General features: G+C 48.8%; 1 protein-coding gene across 2 annotated transcripts in view; it reads left to right on the forward strand.

The window, feature by feature from the left end:
- ADAM33 (ADAM metallopeptidase domain 33) overlaps nucleotides 1-23,396 on the forward strand; it is a 105,532-nt gene that overhangs the window by 76,346 nt on the left and 5,790 nt on the right. For both annotated transcript variants that reach the window (XM_082236364.1, XM_082236365.1), the window contains exons 13-23: nucleotides 809-898; nucleotides 1,534-1,729; nucleotides 5,480-5,588; nucleotides 7,073-7,277; nucleotides 9,575-9,652; nucleotides 10,219-10,327; nucleotides 13,977-14,124; nucleotides 15,459-15,576; nucleotides 16,914-17,165; nucleotides 21,251-21,414; nucleotides 22,881-22,898. In XM_082236364.1, coding sequence (XP_082092490.1) covers nucleotides 809-898; nucleotides 1,534-1,729; nucleotides 5,480-5,588; nucleotides 7,073-7,277; nucleotides 9,575-9,652; nucleotides 10,219-10,327; nucleotides 13,977-14,124; nucleotides 15,459-15,576; nucleotides 16,914-17,165; nucleotides 21,251-21,414; nucleotides 22,881-22,898 — 1,487 coding nt within the window. The remainder of the gene's footprint in view (nucleotides 1-808; nucleotides 899-1,533; nucleotides 1,730-5,479; nucleotides 5,589-7,072; nucleotides 7,278-9,574; nucleotides 9,653-10,218; nucleotides 10,328-13,976; nucleotides 14,125-15,458; nucleotides 15,577-16,913; nucleotides 17,166-21,250; nucleotides 21,415-22,880; nucleotides 22,899-23,396) is intronic.

Raw genomic sequence — 23,396 nt, forward strand, 5'->3', positions numbered from 1 at the left:
CCCCCAACCTCTTCTGAAGGCTGGGGGGGGGACAAGGGCTTTTCTTCCCACCCCCAGCATTTTAAAAAACCCCGGGACAGCGGAGGACTTCTCCGCTGTCCGGGGCGATCCTAAAATGCTGGTGGGCGGCATTTTAAAATCGCCCAGGACAGCAGAGGACTTCTCCGCTGTCCGGGGCGATGTAAAAGCCCCTGGGAAGGCAGGCAGGGGGGACAAAGACTTTCGCCCCCCGCCCGCCTTCAGAAGAGGTCCAGGACCTCTTCTGAAGGCGGGCGGGGGGCGAAAGTCTTTGCTCCCCCCCGCCTGCCTTCAAAAGCCGCCCACGATAGCGGGAAGCGCTTCCCTGCTATCCCGGACTGCTTTTAAAATGCTGGCGGTGGGGAGCAAAGCCTTTCGGCCCCCGCCGGCCTTCCTGGACCTCTTCTGAAGGCCGGAGGGGGGGGAAAGGCTTTGCTCCCCACCACCAGCATTTAAAAGAGGTCCCCGGAGATTTCCCTATGGGCTTTCGTCTTGCGAAGCAAGCCCATAGGGAAATTCGTCTTGCGAAGCGCCTCCAAAACAGAAAACCCTTTCGTCTTGCGGGTTTTCCGTCTTGCGAGGCATTCGTCTTGCGGGGTACCACTGTACTGGACCGAGGCTGTTTAGGGCTTTAAATGTTCCTTTGATTGTCCTTGAATTTTCCCTTCAAGCTTGCCACCCTCTGCTGCCACAACTGTGTGGCATGCCACACCCTCGAAGAGCCTCGGCTTTAAGAGGGCTATTCCAGGCGATCATCACAGTGATCATTCTTTCCCCTCTCTCTTTCCAGGAATGCACAAACCCTTGCTGCAACCCACAAAACTGCACCCTCAAAGCCGGGAGCGAGTGTGCGCACGGCGACTGCTGCGAAGGCTGCAAGGTATGCCAAACCATCTCGCTGTGATTCCCCCATTTCCAGGACCAGATGGGGTCCCTTCCAACTCCCCAATTCTGCGATTCTTTATCAGGCTAACGATGGGGGAAAGAGAAGAAAGAAAGAAACACACCTGTAGAAAAACCACAACACAACCCATTACTTTTCAACTGGGTGGCGCTGTGGTCTAAACCACTGAGCCTCTTGGGCTTGCCAATCAGAAGGTTGGCGGTTTGAATCCCCACGACAGGGTGAGCTCCCATTGCTCTGCCCCAGCTCCTGCCAACCTAGCAGTTCGAAAGCACACCAGTGCAAGTAGATAAGTAGGTACCACTGCAGCGGGAAGGTAAACGGTATTTTCATGCGCTCTGGTTTCCATCACGGTGTCCCGTTGCGCCAGAAGCGACTTAGTCCTGCTGGCCACATGACACAGCTGTCTGTGGACAAATGTCAGCTCCCTCGGCCTGAAAGCGAGATGAGCGCTGCAACTCTATAGTCGCCTTTGACTGGACTTAACTGTCCAGGGGTCCTTAAAAAAATAATTGAATTAGCACTGGTCTTGGATGCTAAATACGTCAACTTAAAAGCCATCCAGCTTAACCACTCAATAACTCTCTCTCTTGTCTTCATCTGTTCTCCAGCTCAAGACAGCTGGGACCATGTGCCGAGAGCCGGCCGGATCCTGCGACCTGCCTGAATACTGCACAGGGGCTTCCCCCTATTGCCCCAGCAACGTCTACCTCCTGGATGGCTCAATGTGCTCCTACGGGGAGGCTTACTGCAACAACGGCATGTGCTTGACCCACGAACAGCAATGCATCCAGCTGTGGGGTCCAGGTGAGCGCCTCACCTGCCCCACACATATCCTTCCCTCTCTGCACCTTTCCTACACAGGGGTGGAATCTTCTGAGAATCGTGATGCCAAGCTCACCGGCACAGATTCCTTTTCTAATGCCCTCCTTGATCTTGAGAAGCAAGATTATTATTATTTATAAAATAAACCACAGTTCTGCTACATATACAATGATCTCTTTTTTAAATGCACGGGTAATAATAATAATAATAATAATTATTATTATTATTATTATTTATACCCCACCCATCTGGCCGGGTTTCCCCAGCCACTCTGGGAGGCTCCCAACAAAATATAAAAAACACTATCAAACATTAATAATAATAATAATAATAATAATAATAATAATAATAATAATAATACATTTTATTTATACCCCGCCCCAAGCCAAGACTCAGGGCAGCTAACACCAGGTATAAAAACAATTGATTAAAATAGAACTTAAAAACAAGATTAAAATACAACATTAAAATGCAGCCTCAGTTCAGTAGAAACTCAAATCATGTTCACTTCCCTAAACTTCCCTAAACTTCCCTGAACAGGGCTGCCTTCAGATGTCTTCCAAAAGTCAGATAGCTGTTTATTTCCTTGACATCTGATGGGAGGGCGTTCCACAGTGCGGGAGCCACTACCGAGAAGGCCCTCTGCCTGGTTCCCTGAAACCTTTCTTCTCACAGGGAGGGAACCACCACAAGGCTCTCAGAGCTGGACCTCAGGGTCCTGGCTGAACGATGGGGGTAGAGATGCTCTTTCAGGGATGTTAAGGGAGGGGCAGTACCTCTGGTCGGGGGCATATCACGCTACCTCTGGGGTCTTTTATTAACCTTTGGTCCCCACCCTGCACTCAGCTCTCACCTGTGGCTTTTAGAAGCTGTCAGCATGCAACAGGGGCCACACCCTGGGAATGGCTTCGACTGGCCGGTTAAACCAGGTGAGGGGAGCCACTGGGTTGCAAACCCTTGTTGAGTTAGGGACTCTGCATGCAAAGACAGGCTCTGGCACGTTGAGCGGATGAGACCAAGAGTGGGGCCAATGGTCAAGAAGGCGGTGTCTGCACGTGATGTAGGGGGAAGTGATTCCCAGGTGGGGATTGTCCACCTGGGAAGGAAGCCTATCTAGGAAAAGGAAAGCTCTGGCCCTAAATTTGCGGGATATCTTCAGAAGAAGAAAAAGTAAGGAGCAAACTCTAAACAAATCCACTCTGTCCCTAAGACAGTTGGATGTACAGTGGTGCCCCGCAAGACAAATGCCTCGCAAGACGGAAAACCCGCTAGACGAAAGGGTTTTCCGTTTCCTATGGGCTTGCTTTGCAAGACAACAATGTCTTGCGAGTTCCTGCTGGGTTCCCCCCTTTTTTCTAAGCCGCTAAGCCGCTTATCAGCTGATCCGATCAGCAGATAAGCCGCTAAAAGCTGCTAATAGCGCTAATCCTCTAAACCGTCAATGGGCTTGCTTCGCAAGACGAAAAAACCGCTAGACGAAGAGAATCACAGAACGGATTCTTTTCGTCTTGCGAGGCACCACTGTATATCTCTTTCTGGCAGCTCCTGCGCCAATTGCCTTCTCTGCTTTCCTTTGGGCCATACTTCCCAGGCTTGCTCTTGGGACACAGGTGGCACTGTGGTCTAAACCACTGAGCCTCTTGGGCTTGCCGATCAGAAGGTCGGCGGTTAGAAGCCCCATGACGGGGTGAGCTCCCGTTGCTTGGTCCCAGCTCCTGCCAACCTAGCAGTTCGAAAGCACGCCAGTGCAGGTAGATAAATAGGTACCACTGCAGCGGGAAGGTAAACGGCGTTTCTGTGCGCTCTGGTTTCCATCACGGTGTTCCGTTGCACCAGAAGTGGTTTAGTCCTGCTGTCCACATGACCCAGAAAGCTGTCTGTGGACAAATGCCGGCTCCCTTGCCCTGAAAGCGAGATGAGTGCCGCAACCCCATAGTTGCCTTTGACTGGACTTAATTGTCCAGGGGTCCTTTACCTTTACCTTTTTACTACCCAGGCTTGTTCCCCAGAGAGGTTACTTTGGCACTGCTAACACAGCAGTTTGATGTCACCCACAGAGGCGCACTCCATTGCTTCTTGAGACATATGGGTGCCAACAACAGATATTATTATCTGTACAGTCATCCCTCATGTTACATTTGCTTCATGTTACGTTTTTTCAGGTTGCGTCCTGGAAGTACTGTAAAGGGTTACTTCCGGGTTTTGCCACTCGCAAATGCGCAGAAGTGCTAAATCTTGCTTCGCGCATGCGCACAAGCACCAAATCGTGCCGCGCACCTGCACAGATACGGCACTTCAGGTTGCACGCTTTTTATGTTGCGAACAGGCCTCCGGAACAGATCCCGTTCACAACCAAAGGTACCACTGTATAACATATGCACGTTATACAGATAGACACCTATTCCACAGCTTGAGGTACAAGGAGCAGAATCTCCCCCGATAGTAATCTTAAGTGATTTTGCAGATTATACTGCAGTGGTTAGTCTTTCAGCTAAGCACCTTCCGAGTAGTTCAGCACTTCAACAACATCTTGACCACACCACAGTATTTATGGGCACCAGATTGTGCATTTTGGTTGGAACTGACCGTCCACATATTTTATTTTAGCTAAGGAACAAGCACCATCTTCTGGAGAGTTTGGGGGTTGCAGTTGGGGTGTTGTTATGCTGGCTTTGTGAGAAAAAATAATGCATGTGATTACAGGGTTTGATAATTTGCTATGTGGAAATTGAGCAATAAAAAATATTTTTAAAAAAACAACAACAAGTAAGTTAAGCGAATCTGGATATGCAGAAGATACTCAAAATAAATTTAAGGAACTGCAGAAAGGAGGAAGGAAGTCAAGTTTTGAAATGTCAAAATGATTGCAGAATCGGTGAAATGCATGTATTTGAAAAGTATAAAAAATAAATAAATTAGAAAGCATTCCAGACACACACACCTTCTCCCAGAACCTGGCGGGCCTTGAAAGTAGGAGAGCAAAGAGCTCAAAGACAGAGGGCATGTAGTGGCACCCATAGAGGAGATGATGTTGATGATGAATGAGGAAATGGGAGTCACTTGGGACAACTCCATTATCCAAGAGGCTGGGTTCCAAAGCCTCTCTCTAAATACAGTGGTGCCCCGCAAGACGAATGCCTCGCAAGACGGAAAACTCGCTAGACGAAAGAGTTTTCCGTTTTGGAGGTGCTTCGCAAAACGAATCTCCTATGGGCTTGCTTCACAAGACGAAAATGTCTTGTGAGTTCCTGCTGGTTTTCCCCCCTCCCCCCTTTTTCTAAGCCGCTAAGTTGCTTATCAGCTGATCTGACCAGCAGATAAGCCGCTAAAAGCAGCTAAAGGCCGCTAATAGCGCTAAGCCGCTTATCAGCTGATCCGATCAGCAGATAAGCCGCTAATAGCGGCAATAGCGCTAAGCCGCTTATCAGCTGATCCGATCAGCCGATAAGCCGCTAAAAGCCTCTAAAAGCCTCTAATAGCGCTAATCCGCTAATCCTTCAATGGGCTTGCTTCGCAAGACGAAAAAAACCGCTAGATGAAGAGACTCACAGAACGGATTCTTTTCATCTTGCGAGGCACCACTGTACCGAACTAAAAGTGGATGGTGAGAAACTTTCCTTGTCTTTGTACGTTCCTGGGCACCCGGCTGTGGGAGTTGCTTGCGAATGGAGAGATGTGCCTTTTGGTGGCCCCAGCTCCTTGAGCTCACTTCAACTCTGCTTCCACCTGCAGGTGCCTGGCCGGCTCCCGATGCTTGCTTCCGGGATGTCAACCGGGCAGGCGACATGTATGGCAACTGTGGGAAGGACCGTCATGGCAACTACGTCAAGTGTGCGTGGAGGTGGGTGCTGGTCTGAAGGCATCACAATGTGCAGACTCTGGGGTTCTCAAGTTGACCAAAGCTGAACTCTGGCGACCTCCAGATCTTGTTGGTCTCCCTTAAAAGCACCCAACATGGCCCGCAATCAGGGATGATGGGATTGTGGTCCGGCAACGTCAAGATTGGCCACCCCAGGTGTTGAGATGCTAACTGTGGAAAGGGCAGTTCTCAGCACCCCAAGCTTGTCCATCTAATCCCAGAAGAAGCCAGATGTTGTTGAACAGCAACTTCTATCATCATCCCTGAGCATTGGCCATTTTGGATGGAGCTGATGGGAACTGGAGTCCAAGTTCGTCTGGAAAGAGCTAACTTGGCTATCCCTGATCTACCGTATTTTTCGCTCTATAAGACATACTTTTCCCCCTTCAAAAATTAAGGGGAAATGTGTGTGTGTGTTATGGAACGAATGCAGGCTCCTTGGCTTCAGCGATAGCAACGCGAAGCCTCCGAAGTGCAGAGTCTCCCCGCACCCCGGAGGCTTCGCATTGCTTTCGCTGAAGCTGCCTGAAGCCCCCGGAGCGCAGCGGGAAGTCCCGCTGCGCTCTGGGGGCTTCAGGCAGCTATCCGCAAGCCTTCAGAGCACAGCAGGAGTTCTCGCTGTGCTCTGAAGGCTTGCGGATAGCCGCCTGAAGCCTGGAGAGCGAGAGCGGTCGGTGCACACCGATCCCTCTTGCTCTCCAGGCTTCGCTTCGCTGGAGAGGCGCTGCACAGTTTTCCCTCTCTGTGCAGCACCCCTTCAGCGAAGCGGGAGGAAAAATGGAAAGGGCTCTGTTTCTGCTGCCGCTTCGCTGAAGGGGCGCTGAGCAGAGAGGGGGAGAGAATCCCCCCCCCGTTCTCCCCCTCCTATGGTCTGGTGCATCCTATGGTCCGCTGCGTCCTATAGAGTGAAAAATACGGTAATCTAAGCCAAAATAGCTGTACCCCACACTTCAGATGAAGTTACCAGTGCAGTTTATACCATCAAGGGGATGGTGTAACGAGGGCCTTCTGACAGTTCCTTCCCTGCGAGAAGCGAGGTTAAAGGGAACCAGACAGAGGGCCTTCTCAGTAGTGGCACACACCCTGTGGAACGCCCTCCCATCAGATGTCAAGGAAATAAGCAGCTATCCTATTTTTAAAAGACAGGGAAGACAAAGTTACAGGGATCCAGGCAGAGGGCCTTCTCGGTAGTGGTGCCTGCCCTGTGGAACGCCCTCCCGTCAGATGTCAAAGAAATAAACAACTATCTGACTTTTAGAAGGCATCTGAAGGCAGCCCTGTTTAGGGAAGCTTTTAATATCTGATGAATGATTGTATTTTAATGTTTTGTTGGAAGCCGCACAGAGTGGCTGGGGAAACTCAGCCAGATGGGCGGGGTATAAATAAATAAATGATGATGATGATGATGATGATGAGCGGCTAGCCTTCAGGTCCTCTCCCAGCTCCGATGTTCTCGTTCCTTCTAGAGATGCCAAATGCGGGAAGATCCAGTGCCAGAGCTCGGCTGCCAAGCCCAAAGGGACCAACACCGTTTCCATGGACACCACCATCCGCTTTAACGGGCAGGAGATCAAGTGTCGGGGGGCGCTGGTTTACGCCACCAAGGATGACGAGGGGGACATGTCCGACCCGGGGCTGGTGATGACAGGGACTAAGTGCGGAGATGGAATGGTGAGGGTTTCCCGGGAAAAACAGCCGAGGCACCCAAACCCAAAGGGTGCGCTTTATAACACAATATCAAAAGGCTGCTGTGTAAAGTTTGATGTTTTGTTATGGTTTTTTCATGTGTTGGAAGCTGCCCAGAGTGGCCAGGGCAACCCAGTCAGATTGGGGGGGGGTCTAATAATAATAATAATAATAATAATAATAATAATAATAATAATAAATTTTATTTATATCCCGCCATCCCCAGCCGAAGCCGGGCTCAGGGCTGCTAACAACAATCAAATAATCAGTCAAATAGTCACACAATCTAAAAATATTTCATTATAAAAATTAATTAAATCAAATTGATGGCAACCAATTACGCAAAATTCTGTGCAGGTTGCCAGAGGAGGGAATCAGGCTGCGCCCTGACCAAAGGCCTGGTGGAACAACTCTGTCTTGCAGGCCCTGCGGAAAGATGTCAGGTCCCGCAGGGCCCTAGTCTCTTGTGACAGAGCGTCCCACCAGATCGGGGCCACAGCCGAAAAAGCCCTGGCTCTGGTTGAGGCCAGCCTAACCTCTCTGAGGCCTGGGACCTTGAGGATGTTATTGTTTGCAGACCGTAGGTTTCTCTGTGGGGCATACCAGGAGAGGCGGTCCCATAGGTACGAGGGTCCTAGGTCTAAATAATTAAATTGAATTAAATTAAATTAGGGTTACCAGATGTCCCCGGGGACAGTCCCCAGATTTGCAAATCTGTCCCCAGGAAACATGGCAGTGGTGTTATGTACTGAAGTTCTGGAGCCAGTCTGGTAGCGCAGTTGGCTCTGGCTGGCTTCAGGAGCTGCTCACTGCCTGCTGCTATGGAGCTCGCCATTTTTTCCTTGCTGGAACTTCCGGCAAGGAAAAATGGTGGGTGCCACAACAGCGAGCAGCTCCTGAAGCCAACCAGAGCTAACTGCTCTACCAGGCAGGCTCCGGACTACTGACTGCCGCTGCCACTGCTAAAGGGGAACCGGGGACGTCTGGCAGTACAGATCTCCTGCCCCCTTCCCCCTTTGTTTTGACTGATCAGGGGAGGCTCAGGAGTTGTGGTCGGGCAGCCGTTGCCCAGTTTTTTAAAAAAACCTCTGTGCATTTATCTTTTGCAGGGTGCGAAAGAAGGGCTTTGCACCTTTATACAATATTCATGTGTGCTTGGGCCCAGGGTCTTTTGCCTCACCATCCCCACTACTGACTCCCTGTTGCTACTCAGCTTCAAAACACACACACACAAAAAAAAATATCAACAAAGGGTTCCTGGATTCATGGAAAAAAATCTGATAACCATGAATTAATGTCTGAGTTTTCTTCATAATATATTGGTCCTTCTATCCTTTTCTGATGGGGCAACTTAGGATGTGGATATGAATATGGTAGTCACCTATAATTGCACGTTACCTTGCCCTCTTGTGTGTTTCTTGAACTGTGTTCTATTATATTTCCTTTCTGTGGTTTGTTTTTTTTAACTGGGGGGACCACCAAGTTATGAAAGTGTTTGTTTTCAGCTGATATATGTAATAAAGACTAATATACAGAGGGGGGGGGGATTAAATTGATCAGGAAGACCAAGACTTTAATAAAGAATGGGGAATTTTAAAAATATAATTTATCTTAAAAACCATTGTAAACAGATAAAATTGTTAGTGGGATTGGAATAACACTTGTAATGTAATGAAGAACTACGGACATAATGGAGATACAAAAATTTGGATTCATATAAAAGGAAAGGATTAACAAAAGGACCCACAATGGGGAGGGAGAAAGTCCAAGGGATTCTTTCGAATCTTGTTTTTACATATTATGTTATTAAAGGTAAAGGTAAAGGGACCCCTGACCATTAGGTCCAGTCATGGCCGACTCTGGGGTTGTGGCGCTCATCTCGCTTTACTGGCAAAGGGAGCCGGCGTACAGCTTCCAGGTCATGTGGCCAGCAGGACTAAGCCGCTTCTGGCAAACCAGAGCAGCGCACGGAAACACCGTTTACCTTCCCACCAGAGCGGTACCTATTTATCTACTTGCACTTTGATGTGCTTTTGAACTGCTAGGTTGGCAGGAGCAGGGACCGAGCAACGGGAGCTCACCCCGTCGCGGGGATTCGAACCGCCGACCTTCTGATCGGCAAGTTCTAGGCTCTGTGGTTTAACCCACAGCACCACCAGCGTCCCATTATGTTATTATGTGAATGTAAATATTAATTTGGAAAATGAAATGAAATGAAATGGCCGTGTTGAACTATTGGGGCATTGCAAGCCTGTCTGACTCGGAGGCCATTTTGATTGCAGGTTTGCAAGGACCAGCGCTGCCTCAACGCCTCTTTTTATGACCTGGACAAGTGCACCTCGAAATGCCACGGCCACGGGGTGAGTCACCAGCTGCCGTCTTAGCTTCTCTTCTGGGAAAGGGCTCTAGGTAAGGGGTGTTGTTGAAGAAAAACAACCACAATATACCAGTGAGAATGAGGCAACCCCTCCAAGGCATCATTTATTCATTTTTGGCTGGGTCAGGAGATCATTCTGCCTGAACATTAAGGGCTCGCAATTGCACCTTGAGCAGAATTCGAATACTGTACCAGTTTATGGAAACCGCACGGGCGAGGAGGGGCGATTTCCCAGAGGAATCTTCTTGACTGCTGTGAGGACATCATGCTAGTCCACTGATGGCCAAACTTGTCCCTCCAGCTGTTTCGGGACTACAACTCCCATCATCCCTAGCTAACAGGACCAGTGGTCATGGATGATGGGAATTGTAGTCCCAAAACAGCTGGAAGGCCAGGTTTGACCCAGCCTAGACTTGTCCTGCCTGATAGACTCTCTTCATTTTAAGTTGAGCGCATCTTGGTGGGTTGAGGTTTTTTTTTTGGGGGGGGGGGTGTGCCTGCAAACGGTAATTTGGCAAGCTTGAGCCTCACTCCGCAAATCTCTTCCAGGTCTGCAACAGCAACCGGAACTGCCACTGTGACGCAGGGTGGGCTCCTCCGTTCTGCGAGAAGGCGGGTCTGGGAGGCAGCGTTGACAGTGGCCCCGTGCAACACGATAGTGAGTCCCGGGAGGCGCTGTATGTGTGTGTGTGTCATCCCTCCCACTCCTCGCCATTGCAAATCCAAAGGGTACAATGCTCTGGAAGCCAGAGAGACTGAGAGCCCCAGGAGTGGAGAACCACAGTCAATGAGGACTGCATGTGGACCTCCAGTCCTCTTTACGTGGCCCTCAGGACTCTTCCAGGCCACACACACCCTCCCCAGTCGCACCCTTCTGGAGTGTGTTTTCCTGGCTGGGATGTGTCCTTGATATCTGTCAATGCCTCTCCGAAGACGAGAACGAGTGGATTCAATGGCAAGGAAGGAGAATCTGACTAAACATCAGGAAAAACTTTCTGACAGTTTCTCTTCTTTGGCGATCCCTCATAGCCGAGTAAGATTGTTTTCCATAACACACGGTTTTAACAATGAGTCCGTAAGTGACTGTGGAGGCCAATTCTGGATCCACATGTCCTTCCACAGTGGGGATATTGGTTTTTGGGTAGGAGTTGATCACGGTGTGGATTTGCCAAGTGTGTCTTCCTCTTAGCACGTTTCTCCCTTGCGTCCTGAGTTCAAGTGTCTTCAAAGCCCATGACACCTTTGGTAAAGGCTGTTCTCCAGTTGGAGCGCTCGTAGGCCAATGTTTCCAATTGTTGGTGTTTATACTACATTTTGTTAGATTTGCCTTGAAACTGTCTTTAAGCCTTTTTTGTTGACCACCGGCATTACGCTTTCCATTTTTAAGTTTGGAATAGAGTAGTTTTCTGACCGTAAGAGCTGTTCAACTGTGGAACAGTCTCCCTCAGAAGATGGTGGACTTCCCCTTCCTTGGAGGTTTTCGAGCAGAGGTTGAATGGTCATCTGTCCTGGATGCTTGAGCTGAGATTTCTGCATTGTAGGGGGTTGGACTAGATGACCCTTGGGGTCCCTTCCAACTCTACGGATCAAGGGTCTGGAAGCTAAGCTTAATGAGGAAGGGTTGAGGGAGTTGGCTATGTTTAGCCTGGAAAAGAGGAGGCAGACAGGAGATATGAGAGCCATCTTCAAATATCTCAAGGGAGAGGGAACAAGTGGGTTTCCCCCCCTGCTCCAAAGGCTTCAAGTGATGATGATTAATATTAATATTAATAAGTTTATCTACTGTCCTATACCCGGAGGTCTCAGGACGGTTCACAGAAAAGATCACAACATATATAATCAGAATAAAAATAACAACCCTATAACACACACAGCCCAGAAAAGAGCTGCATTTTAAAAGGGTCTAGGATGTCAATCACTAAGGACGTGGGTGGCGCTGTGGTTAAATCAGAAGGTCGGCAGTTCGAATCCCTTCAACGGGGTGAGCTCCCGTTGCTCGGTTCCTGCTCCTGCCAACCTAGCAGTTCGAAAGCACGTCAAAGTTCAAGTAGATAAATAGGTACCGCTCCGGCGGGAAGGTAAACGGCGTTTCTGTGCGCTGCTCTGGTTCGCCAGAAGCGGCTTAGTCATGCTGGCCACATGACCCGGAAGCTGTACGCCGGCTCCTTCGGCCAGTAAAGCGAGATGAGCACCACAACCCCAGAGTCGGCCACGGCTGGACCTAATGGTCAGGGGTCCATTTACCTTTACCTAGGATGTCAATCAGGTCAACCACAGGCCTGGCTATAAAGGGATGTTTTTGCCTGACACCTTAAGGTGTATAATGAAGGTGCCAGGCGAACGTCCTTGGGGAGAGCATTCCACAGACAGGGAGCCACTGCAGAGAAGGCCCATTTAATTCCGATTAAACATCAGGAAAAACTTTCTGCTGCTTGACAGTGCAGGAGGTTGTGGACTCTCCTTCCTTGGAGGTTTTTAAGCAGAGGTGGGATGGCCATCTGTCTCGGATGCTTTAGCTGAGATTCTTGCATGATGACTCTCAGGGTTCCTTCCAACTCTGCTATTCTATGATTTGCTTACCTGAAAGGAGAATAGACAGGGTTCTGTTCGTGAGAGTGAAAACCGGCCTACTTGGCAAAGCCCAAATATAAATGAGTGGCTCCACCTACTTTTGCTTCTGGCCCCTGGAAGGCTCCCCAGAAGACAATCTGGCCCTCTGGCTGTGAAAGACCCCTCCTCTTCATGCCATACCACAATCACTGGGAAGAATCGCCCCGTGTTCCTGTTTCATGGAGCTCTTGCTTGACAAAGAAATAGTGAAATATTGACATATAGTACAACGATAGCTTGTGATGCCTGGTTATAGAGAGGGAAGGAATTGGTAAATTAATTTTGGCCAGTGCAATGTGGCTATAAATTGTAATTTGCCTGTTAGAGTGATGGAGCACAGATTTTTTTAAAATACTTCTGCTGTGTTTTATGGCCTATTTATAAAAATGAACATCAGCCTCTTCAATATATCCCATGCTGTTGCAAAATGATGGGCTTCTGTACTTCCAACCCCCTTGTTTTCTGTAAGGGCAAAAAGCCCCAAGGTGGAGGATTTCCTCCACATGCCTCTCCTTTAAGCGTGAACCTGAGAATCCAGGGTGTCCTTGTTTAATTTTATTAGGCTGTGCTGGTTCTGATGTTTTTATGGGAAAAGGAAAACCCTTCTAACCACGAGAGGTTATTAAATGGTTATTTTGCATTCTTTCCAGTAATGAAACACCCCCCCACACCCCTGGATTAATGTTTTGGAAAAAAAGTGGCAGATTATTAAAATTTGGTCCAAATGAGCTTTGTGAATCAGTTGACAAGTGAAACCAACAAATTTAATTTTGAGCTGGTGGGTGCCACTAGTTTTAGATGTCGTGTTATGCTGCTAAACCAGCCTTTACCAACTGGGGGGCTCTCCAGATGTTTTGAACTACAACTCCCACCAGCTCAGTCCAAAACACTTGGAGGGCAAAGGGTGAAATCATCTTCTTCTTCTTCTTTGAATGAGAATTAGTATTAGAATTAGAATTTATATACCGCCCTATACCCGGGGGTCTCAGGACGGTTCACAGAATAAAATCAAGATATAAAACCATGAAATACCTAACAAAAATAAAAGCAACCCAATAAGTGAAGTTCCTCTGACGATAGCAGAATAGAGCCTCCATAAATAGGAGCAGTGGTTTACTGAGTACCCAGTGATATACTGTGTGGGCAACCGCAACAAGATTCCCCTGTTCCTGAGCCTGCAGTTGTTTCACATAAAGTTAAAGGTACCCCTGACCGTTAGGTCCAGTCATGACCGACTCTGGGGTTGCGGCGCTCATCTCGCTTTACTGGCCGAGGGAGCCGGTGTACATCTTCCAGGTCATGTGGCCAGCAGGACTAAGCCGCTTCTGGCGAACCAGAGCAGCGCACGGAAACGCCGTTTACCTTCCCGCCAGAGCGGTACCTATTTATCTACTTGCACTTTGATGTGCTTTTGAACTGCTAGGTTGGCAGGAGCTGGGACTGAGCAACGGGAGCTCACCCCGTTGCGGGGATTCGAACCGCCGACCTTCTGACCGGCAAGCCCAAGAGGCTCAGTGGTTTAGACCACAGCGCCACATAGAATCCTATAATTGTAGCCTTGGAAGGGACCCGAGCATCATTAGCCCAGCCCCCTGCGATGCATGGCTTAGATTGACAACCTGTGTCATAAACCAAGCCCATCCCTTTATGCGCCTTGGTTTCATGACCGCTTCCTATCCCTGTGCCTCTTCCTACAGATCACGAAGCCGTCCTGATCGTCCTGCTGCTCTTTTTCTTCCTGTTCCTGCCGGCTTTGTCCCTCGGACTCTATTGGTACTACCGGAGGGAGAGCTCATTGCTCAACAAGTGGTTCAAAGGCTTAAGAAAGAGCCACGAGACCTACAGGTGAGCAGAGACCCAGGAGGCTGCCTCCCCTCTTTCTCAGGACTTCCTAGGCCTTGCGCTAGATCAGTTTTCCAAACTTAGGTCTCCAGCTGTTTTTCTGGACTACAACTCCCATCGCCACTAGCAAGCAGGAGCAGTGGTCAGGGATGATGGGAACGGTAGCCCCCAAACAGTTTGGGAAACCCTGCTCTAGAGGGGACATCCACCTTCGTCCTCTCGGCTGCCCCTTCCTTCCAAAGAAAACCATTCTGTAATAGAAATACAGTATTTTTTGCTCTATAAGACGCATTTTCCCCCTCCTAAAAAGTAAGGGGAAATGTGTGTGCATCTTATGGAGCGAATGCAGACTGCGCAGCTTTCGCTGAAGCCAGGAGAGCAAGAGGGATCGGTGTGCACCGATCCCTCTTGCTCTCTTGGCTTCGCTTCACTGGAGAGGCACTGCGCAGCTTTCACTCTCTATGCAGTGCCCATTCAGTGAAGCGGGAGGAGAAATGGAGCCCCTTCCGTTTCTCCTCCTGCTTTGCTGGAGAGGTGCTGAGCAGAGAGGGAAATAATATTTTTTTTCTTGTTCTCCTCCTCTAAAACTAGGTACGTCTTATGGTCAGGTGTATCTTATAGAGTGAAAAATACAGGAAGGCTCTCATTGCACAGAGACCAAGACATCTGGGAAAGGGCCATAAAGTCATACCTTGGGTTACAGACGCTTCAGGTTGTGTTTTTTCGGGTTACGGATGTGCCGAAACCCGGAAATACTGGAATGGGTTACTTCCGGGTTTCGGCTGTTGCACATGTGCAGAAGCGCTAAATCGCACTTTGCGCATGCGCAGAAGTCCTGAATCACAACCCGCGCGTGCGCAGAAGCGGCGCTGCAGGTTGCGAACGCTGCGGGTTGCGAACGTGCCTCCTGCACGGACCACGTTCGCAACACAAGCATCCACTGTGCTCTGCTTTACCTTCAGAAGGTCTTGGGTTCGATTCCTGCATCTCCAGGCAGGGCTGGGCATGTCCCCTGCTTGAAAACACGGAGGGCTGCTGGGAGTCAGTGTATAGACCGGGGGTCGTCAACCCAGTGCCCACGAAAGCTTTCACTGGTGCCTCTGGGGAGGTCCTGCATGGCTCGCGAGTGCAAATTCCTCCAGTGCGAATCGGCCATAGGTGGGCACTCTAGAGCTCAGGGTTTGCATTTGTCCCAGTTTCAGGTGGGCCTTGTTAGAAGGTTCCATTGTCCTTCTCCCACCTCTCTCTTTTTCTCCCTTCCTCCTCCATACAGATCTGGAGGGAGCCCCCACATTTGCCAGAAGTTAACTTCCATTCCCTTTGGTATTTCCTGGCAGGAATGGAGCTGTCAATCGGAAGGCAAATCAGGGACACTCAAATTCAGCCTTCACTTTGCAGGACATTTCCTCCTTGTCTTCCTTCTCCAATAAAACTGCGGCCAGCAGTTCCAGCCAAGTGAGTATGCTCCTGAAATGTTTTATATATACAGTCATACCTCTTGTTACGTTTGCTTCAGGTTGAGCGTTTTCAGGTTGCATCCTTCGGCGACCTGGACCAGAAAGGGTTACTTCTGGGTTCCACCACTCACGCATGTGCAGAAGCGTAAAATGACGTCACATGCATGCGCAGAAGCGGTGAATCGCAACCCGCGTGTGCGCAGACGCATCGCTGTGGGTTGCATTCTTTTCATGTTGTGAACGGGCCTCCGGAATGGATCCTGTTTGCAACCAGAGGTACCACTGTGTGTGTGTGTGTGTGTGTGTGTGTGTGTGTGTACTTTTCAGATTAATACATTTCATCAAATTTACAATCACCTTAACATTTCGAAACTTGACTTCCTTCCCCTGCTTTCCTCGGTTCCTTAAATTTATTTTTAATATCTTCTGCATATCCAAATCAACTTGATTTGCTTGTTTATTCATCCACTTTAAATACATACTCTTGTGAGACTGAAGGTTATTATAATAATCCTGCCAATGTTCTTATCTATTTACAATTTATCTGCATATATTCAATAAACCATTTCCATTCTTTTATTTTGTTACCTTGATTTATTATTCTTCCGGTGAGTTTTGCCATTTCCGCATATTCCATAAGTTTTTGTATTCCGTTCTTCCTTTACTGGGACTTCTTCTTCTTTCCATTTTGGGGCAAGTAACATTCTTGCTGCTGTAGTAGCGTACGTAAATAGAATTCTATACAGTTTAGGTAGTTCCATCCCTATACAGTCATATCTCAGGTTACAGATGCTTCAGGTTGCGTGTTTTCAGGTTATGGATACACCAAAACCCAGAAGTACCAGAACGGGTTACTTCTGGGTTTCGGCACTTGCGCATGCGCATAGGTATTAAATCACGCTTTGCGCAGAAGTGCCGAATCGCAACCCGCAGCGCTGCGAGTTGCGCATGCTGCAGGTTCGAACATGCCTCCCGCACGGATCACGTTCACAACCCGAGCGTCCACTGTAATTCCCAAAAGAAAAGCTTCTAGGTTGTTTTCTCAACAAACGTTTGTATGCTCCTCAAATCTTCATGCAAGCAACCTTGAAACCGTGCCGCAAATTGGGGATTGGTTATCAGACTCTCGACTCAGGCGGTCTTCCTCCACAATGCCCAACCCTAATTTAGAAACCGCTAGAAATGTGCAGATTTTAAAATACATGCTCGTAAGGGGAGGGGACAGGATCGTGTCCGCTCATTTGCACCTTCGCTCTGTGGAACTGCGGAAACTGCCTCCGCCTTAAACGAGGGGGAAATTCACCTTTGCCTTCTCTCTCTCTCTTCTCTCTACAGGCAACAAGGGGTGTTTTCCCACCCAAACCAAACCCTCTCCAAGGCGCTTCCCACCCAGTCAACGTGGTCCGCCCTCTCCGCCCTGCCCCTGCCCCGGTTGCCGCTCTCCCGAAAGACCTCAAGCCTTCCAGGCCGCCTCCACTGCCTTTCAACAAATCCCCTGCCGCGGCTGCTGGTGCGAAATTCGGCACGCAAAACAAACTCCCTCCGCCGAAGAAGCCGCTTCCCACCAGCCCCGTCAGGACCGCGTTGGTGAGTCCAGAACAGGCCTCAGGGGAGTCCACCCTTTCGAGATCCAGCTGTTTTTGAACTACAGTTCCCTTTGTCCCTGACCACTGGTCCTGCTAGCTAGGGGTGGGAATGTTGTGGATATATTGATTAAATATTATCCTTCCTCACTCACGCTAGTGGATCAGTAGCAGAGTACATTCACTTGTATAAAGCAGGAAGCGAGTTGGTAAATTCGTTTGAATCTCTTTACTTAAGCAATCAAGTCTGGCTTGTCCAGATTGGATTTGTTCCTGATAAATCCCCTCTGTCCCCTCTTAAAAAGAATAAAGACACAACAGTCTTTTCTTAAAAATACAGGCATACCTCGGGTTACAGACGCTTCAGGTTGCACATTTTTGGGTTGCGCACCACGATGAACCCGGAAGTACCAGAATGGGTTACTTCCAGGTTTCGGCGCTTGCGAATGCGCAAAACACTAAATTGTGCTTTCTGCATGTGCAGAAGCGCCGAATTGTGACCCGCACTTGCACAGATGTGGCGCTGCGGGTTGTGAATGCTGCGGATTGCGAACGTGCCTCCCGCTCGGATCATGTTCGCAACCTGAGCGTCCACTGTAATAAGATGTTTACTTACATTCAGTTCACAGTAGGTTCCCTGAAGGCAGGCTTTAGCTTGTAGCTACAGAAGAGAAAAGCTCTGGTTTTCCCAGTAGTGATGTATGGAAGTGAGAGCTGGACCATAAAGAAGGCTGATCGCTGAAGAATTGATGCTTTTGAATTATGGTGCTGGAGGAGGCTCTTGAGAGTCCCATGGACTGCAAGAAGATCAAACCGATCCATTCTGAAGGAAATCAGCCCTGAGTGCTCACTGGAAGGACAGATGCTGAAGCTGAGGCTCCAAGACTTTGGCTACCTCCTGAGAAGAGAAGACTCCCTGGAAAAGACCCTGATGTTGGGAAAGATGGAGGGCACAAGAAGGGGATGACAGAGGACGAGATGGTGGGACAGTGTTCTTGAAGCTACGAACATGAGTTTGACCAAACTGCGGGAGGCAGTGGAAGACAGGAGTGCCTGGCGTGCTCTGGTCCATGGGGTCACGAAGAGTCGGACATGACAACAAACAACAACAACTGAAGAGAGTTTGAGTTCATCCCATATGGGTATGAGCCCATGTGCTGCTGGCCGAGAGCCAGCAGACAGCAAAATACATCAAGAAAGAAATGGTGAAGAAGAAGAGCAACAAGAGGAAGATGGCTGCATGACTGTGTTGGGAAAAAGCACCAAGGCAAAAGCCAGCTCCAGATGGCTGGAATGCAAAACAGGATGCTGTTGTTTTGCACTGTACTGTTGGAGAAAAGGTGGAGCCTATTCTCTGTACTGAGCACCGGATGTTAGCTCAGAGTGTCATGTGACCTGTGCTGGAAGTACAGGGGAGGAGTTGAGTCTCTTCTGATGGAGTCTGAAGGGAACGGTCACATTTCTATGTACTGTTGAGTGACAGGAATAAAACATGTAAAAAGGACTCCTGTCTGTCTCATTTCCCCTTCCTGGGGAGAATGCAGGGAGGGAGAGAAGAAGAGAGTAGCGGAGGGTGTGTTCTTCACATCTGATTGATGAGAAGAATCGCCGGAGTTATGACCTAGCCTGCCGGGGGTCACAGACGGAGAGGTCATCAAGTATCCAGCTTAATTGCCTCGGGGGAGGCCAGTTACCTCTGACTGTAAGCTGAGATACTAACAGACTGGCCCTTTTATGGGGTCTCCCGGGGTCACGCCCATCCACCTGTCACATGCAGGGGGAAGATGCTCCAGACAGGTGTGACAGGTAGTCCTGCTGGCTGGAATAACATCCCCCTGTGTGTCCACTCTGGGCAAACAGGAAGTGCCGTACTTGACTGCTACAGTGATGTGGTTCTGGTTCCGGTGTCCTTTCGGCCTCGCGAGTCCTCTCTGTATTTATTGATTCTGCCTCTCCTGCTGGCCCCTCCTGCTCTATGGGCCTCACTGCCCCTCTGTTCCCTTGGGACTCCTCTGACCTTTCCTCCTCCTGGTTTTCTCCCGGGAATCGTCGCCGTATCTGGTCGCAGTGGCGGCGCCAGCATTGCCCCCCATCCGTTAGCACCTCATATGACACGGGGCCAGTGACCCTGGTGACTGTGGCGGGTACCCATGCTGGGCCTGCCCCAAAATTCTTTGTGTACACTGGGTCCTGGGCCTCGAAGGTCCGGGGGTTCCTGCCTTCCCCCACCACTACCTCATCCACAGTTCAAGAAGGACACTGACAAACTGGAACATGTCCAGAGGAGGGCAACCAAAATGGTCAAAGGCCTGGAAACGATGCCTTATGAGGAACGGCTAAGGGAGCTGGGCATGTTTAGCCTGGAGAAGAGGAGGTTAAGGGGTGATATGATAGCCATGTTCAAATATATAAAGGGATGTCACATGGAGGAGGGAGAAAGGTTGTTTTCTGCTGCTCCAGAGAAGCGGACACGGAGCAATGGATCCAAACTACAAGAAAGAAGATTCCACCTAAACATTAGGAAGAACTTCCTGACAGTAAGAGCTGTTTGACAGTGGAATTTGCTGCCAAGGAGTGTGGTGGAGTCTCCTTCTTTGGAGGTCTTTAAGCAGAGGCTTGTCAACCATATGTCAGGAGTGCTCTGATGGTGTTTCCTGCTTGGCAGGGGGTTGGACTCGATGGCCCTTGTGGTCTCTTCCAACTCTATGATTCCATGATTCTATGATTCTAACTCAGGCCAATGTAAGTTTCAATAGTTTCAAATGTTATATAATACTGTTTTATAAATTATAATTTATGATAATTTAGAATTTAAATGTATTTTCATGTAATATTTGATACTTCCAGATGATGAAGGTGAATACATCAAAACAGGGCCCTGTCCTGGTTTCTAATCCATAATTGACTTCTGACTTCTGCTCAATGATTGAAACTAAGACTTCCATGACGAATCTGGACTAACATGAACTTATCTCTACTCATAAACTCTTATCGCTAATTCTGTAATGAATTATTGTGTTATACATATTTTTATGAGTTTGTGATCTCTGTTGGAGTCTGTAATCTCTATTTGAGTTTGTAATCCTTGTCAGAATACATACTTTTGAATGGATTAGATTTTGTTACTATTGATTTGTGAGTAGGGACCACTCCCACGATTGAAACTTACATTGGCCTGAGTTATTGGTGTGCTTTTTTCTTGGATTACTTTTCACGACACGATGGAAGTTTATAAAATTTGCACCGCCCGGAGAAGGCGGATAGAGATTCTCCGTATTGCACTACACGAGACAGCTAATGAAGCTGACAGTTGGAAGACTCAGGACAGATAAAACGCACAGCGTCATAGTAATAGAAGGGCTGCGTAGGAAGGGACCACGAAGCTCATTTAGTCCAACCCCTTGAAATGCAGAAATCTTTTTGCCCAACGTGGGATTCGAACCCATGAACCTGAGGTTAAGAATCTCATGAGAGCCAGTGTGGTGTAGTGGTTAAGAGCGGTAGTCTCGTAATCTGGGGAACCGGGTTCGCATCTCCGCTCCTCCACATGCAGCTGCTGGGTGACCTTGGGCCAGTCACACTTCTGTGAAGTCTCTCAGCCCCACTCACCTCACAGAGTGTTTGTTGTGGGGGAGGAAGGGAAAGGAGAATGTTAGCCGCTTTGAGACTCCTGAAGGGGAGTGAAAGGCGGGATATCAAATCCAAACTCTTCTTCTTCTTCTTCTTCATGCTCTACCGACTAAGCTATTCCAGCAGTGCAAGGTCACTGCAGGAGGCAGTGATGGTCACCAACTTGGATGGCTTTAAAAGAGGGTTAGATATATTCATGGATGAGGAGAGGGCTACTAATAGCTATTGGCCAGGCTGGCTATTCCTTGACTTCCTAATCAGAAGCAACAACGCTTTTGAATACTCGTTGCTGGGAACCACAGGAAGGGAGAATTGCTCTTGTGGTCGAACCCTGCTTGCTGGTTTCCCAAAGGCCTCTGGTTGGCCACTGTGAGAACAGGATTCTGAACTAGGTGGGGCATTGGCCTGATCCTGTCCTCTTCATTTGGCAGTCTCTGACCATGTTTCCTTCCCTGCTAGGTCGATCCAAAGCAGAGGCCGCCACGCCGGCCGCTCCCGGGGAACCCTCTCCTGGCTAAAGAACTGCCGCCAGCTCAGGGTCAGGCCTTGCTGGTCATGGTGCCTCCAGCCAATACCAAGCCGGCAGGACTCAATGCCACGAGCCCCCTCTCCAGACCGCTGAAGTAAGTTTGTTTATCTATTAATTTGCTTAACACATTTGATCATTAGTACCTCTAAGTTACCAAAGAAGCCAGACAACAAGGATTCGAGTTACCACAGAAGTGGGGTGGCGGGAGCAAGGAGGGGGCTGCTGTTGGAAGAATATAAGGTAAAGGTATATTGGCCAAACCTATTGGTGTTTCACAACTTTCTGACTAGTTGCAGGACCTTAGCCAGATCTAGCAGAGTAAACGCAGAATCCACGGAAGCAATTGGCGACTTGGCTGCAGACAGGATAGACGAAGCAGGAACCAGGAACTTGTAGTTAGGTGTTTATTATATACAGTGGACTATTTACTGGAGCAGAACACGGATCTTTAGCTAGCTCTCTCTGACACGACTCACAACTCCTACACTGACACACAGAACTCTGAAATACTGAACTCTGAACTAACACATTCCAGTTAATAAGCCATTAATTATCACTCTCTTCAAAGAGCTTGACCAATCAGGGAGCTGTCTCCATGTCTCTGTTATCACCAGGCAGACTTACTCCTTCAGATTGCCTTCTTGCTGTCTGCCAAACCTTAATTGACTCTGTGTGAGTAGCTGCACGTACACAGTTTCCCAACAAGGTAAAGGGACCCCTGACCATTAAGTCCAGTCGCGGATGACTCTGCAGTTGTGGCGCTCATCTCGCTTTATTGGCCGAGGGAGCCGGCGTACAGCTTCCGGATCATGTGGCCAGCATGACTAAGCTGCTTCTGGGGAACCAGGGCAGTGCACGGAAATACCTTACCTATTTATCTACTTGCACTTTGATGTGCTTTCGAACTGCTAGGTGGGCAGGAACAGGGACCGAGCAACGGGAGCTCACCCTGTCGCGGGGATTCGAACCGCCGACCTTCTGATTGGCAAGTCCTAGGCTCTGTGGTTTAACCCACAGCACCACCCGTGTCCCGTTGGAAGAATATAGATGGGCAGAAACTGCAATATCAAGCAATCATCTTGGGGTTCTGGCCAACTGTTTTCCCTGGAACCATGTCTGGGCTTAACAGTTCTTGTATCATTTTTAGGAATTCTGAAAGAAAGCATCTTGTGGGCTTTTCGCCTTGGCAGTTTGTGTTTTTGTGGTCTGTTGGAGACTCTGTTGGGGTTAAGCTCTGCACAGAAAACAGCTGTTTAGCAGAGTTGCCTTTACTAGGCAAATACCAACATAGACCACTTTCCATGCACACACTATTTGCAGGTGTTACAAGTCATCTCCTCTCTCTGAGCCCAGAGAGGGTCTTTTGCTTCCAAGTCCTTGGTTCACTTGCTTGCAAAGTCCTATAACTGAGAGAGTGATCTTGAGCTATGAAGTCTGGCAATTTTCCAACTCGAGACCAGGAAAGTTGGTAGAGTGCCTACCCCTGATATGGGTATAGCAGCAACAGAATCTGTTTCCAAACCATTAATGAAGACTCTTTGTTTTTTCCCCTCCACACAGGCCGGTGCCACCTCAGAGGTGAGTAGGACCTTGCCCCTGCTGCTGTTGGGGGGAAACCCCATTTCCTGCCCTCCTGATGTTTGCTTCTGCTGCTTTTATTGTGCATTACGGAAGTCTTTTCCGTACGAGGGTCGAATTCCCTCGTGTGAAACCTTCCAGGGGTCGCTTGCCCTGTGGTGGGTGGGGACCCTGGGAAAAGCAGATGAGGTCTTCAGCGCCATTGGACTACAACCCTGATAATTTATTCTATTCATTTATTTATTAAGTTTCAATACCACCCTTCCTTTGAGGACCCTAAGGCAGTTTACAGGATAAAAACACAAAAAGACATAATAATAATAATATAATAATAATAATAATGCCTTTATTAACATAATAACAGACAAAACAATACTTCCCCAACAGTTTAAAAACCTCTAGCTCAGGGGTCAGCAAACTTTTTGAGCAGGGGGCTGGTCCACTATCCCTCAGACCTTGTGGGGGTCCGGACTATATTTTTTTTTATGCCCCACAAAT

The sequence above is a fragment of the Podarcis vaucheri genome (assembly GCF_965113315.1).
Source record: "Podarcis vaucheri genome assembly, chromosome: 9".
NCBI classification, from domain to species: domain Eukaryota; kingdom Metazoa; phylum Chordata; class Lepidosauria; order Squamata; family Lacertidae; genus Podarcis; species Podarcis vaucheri.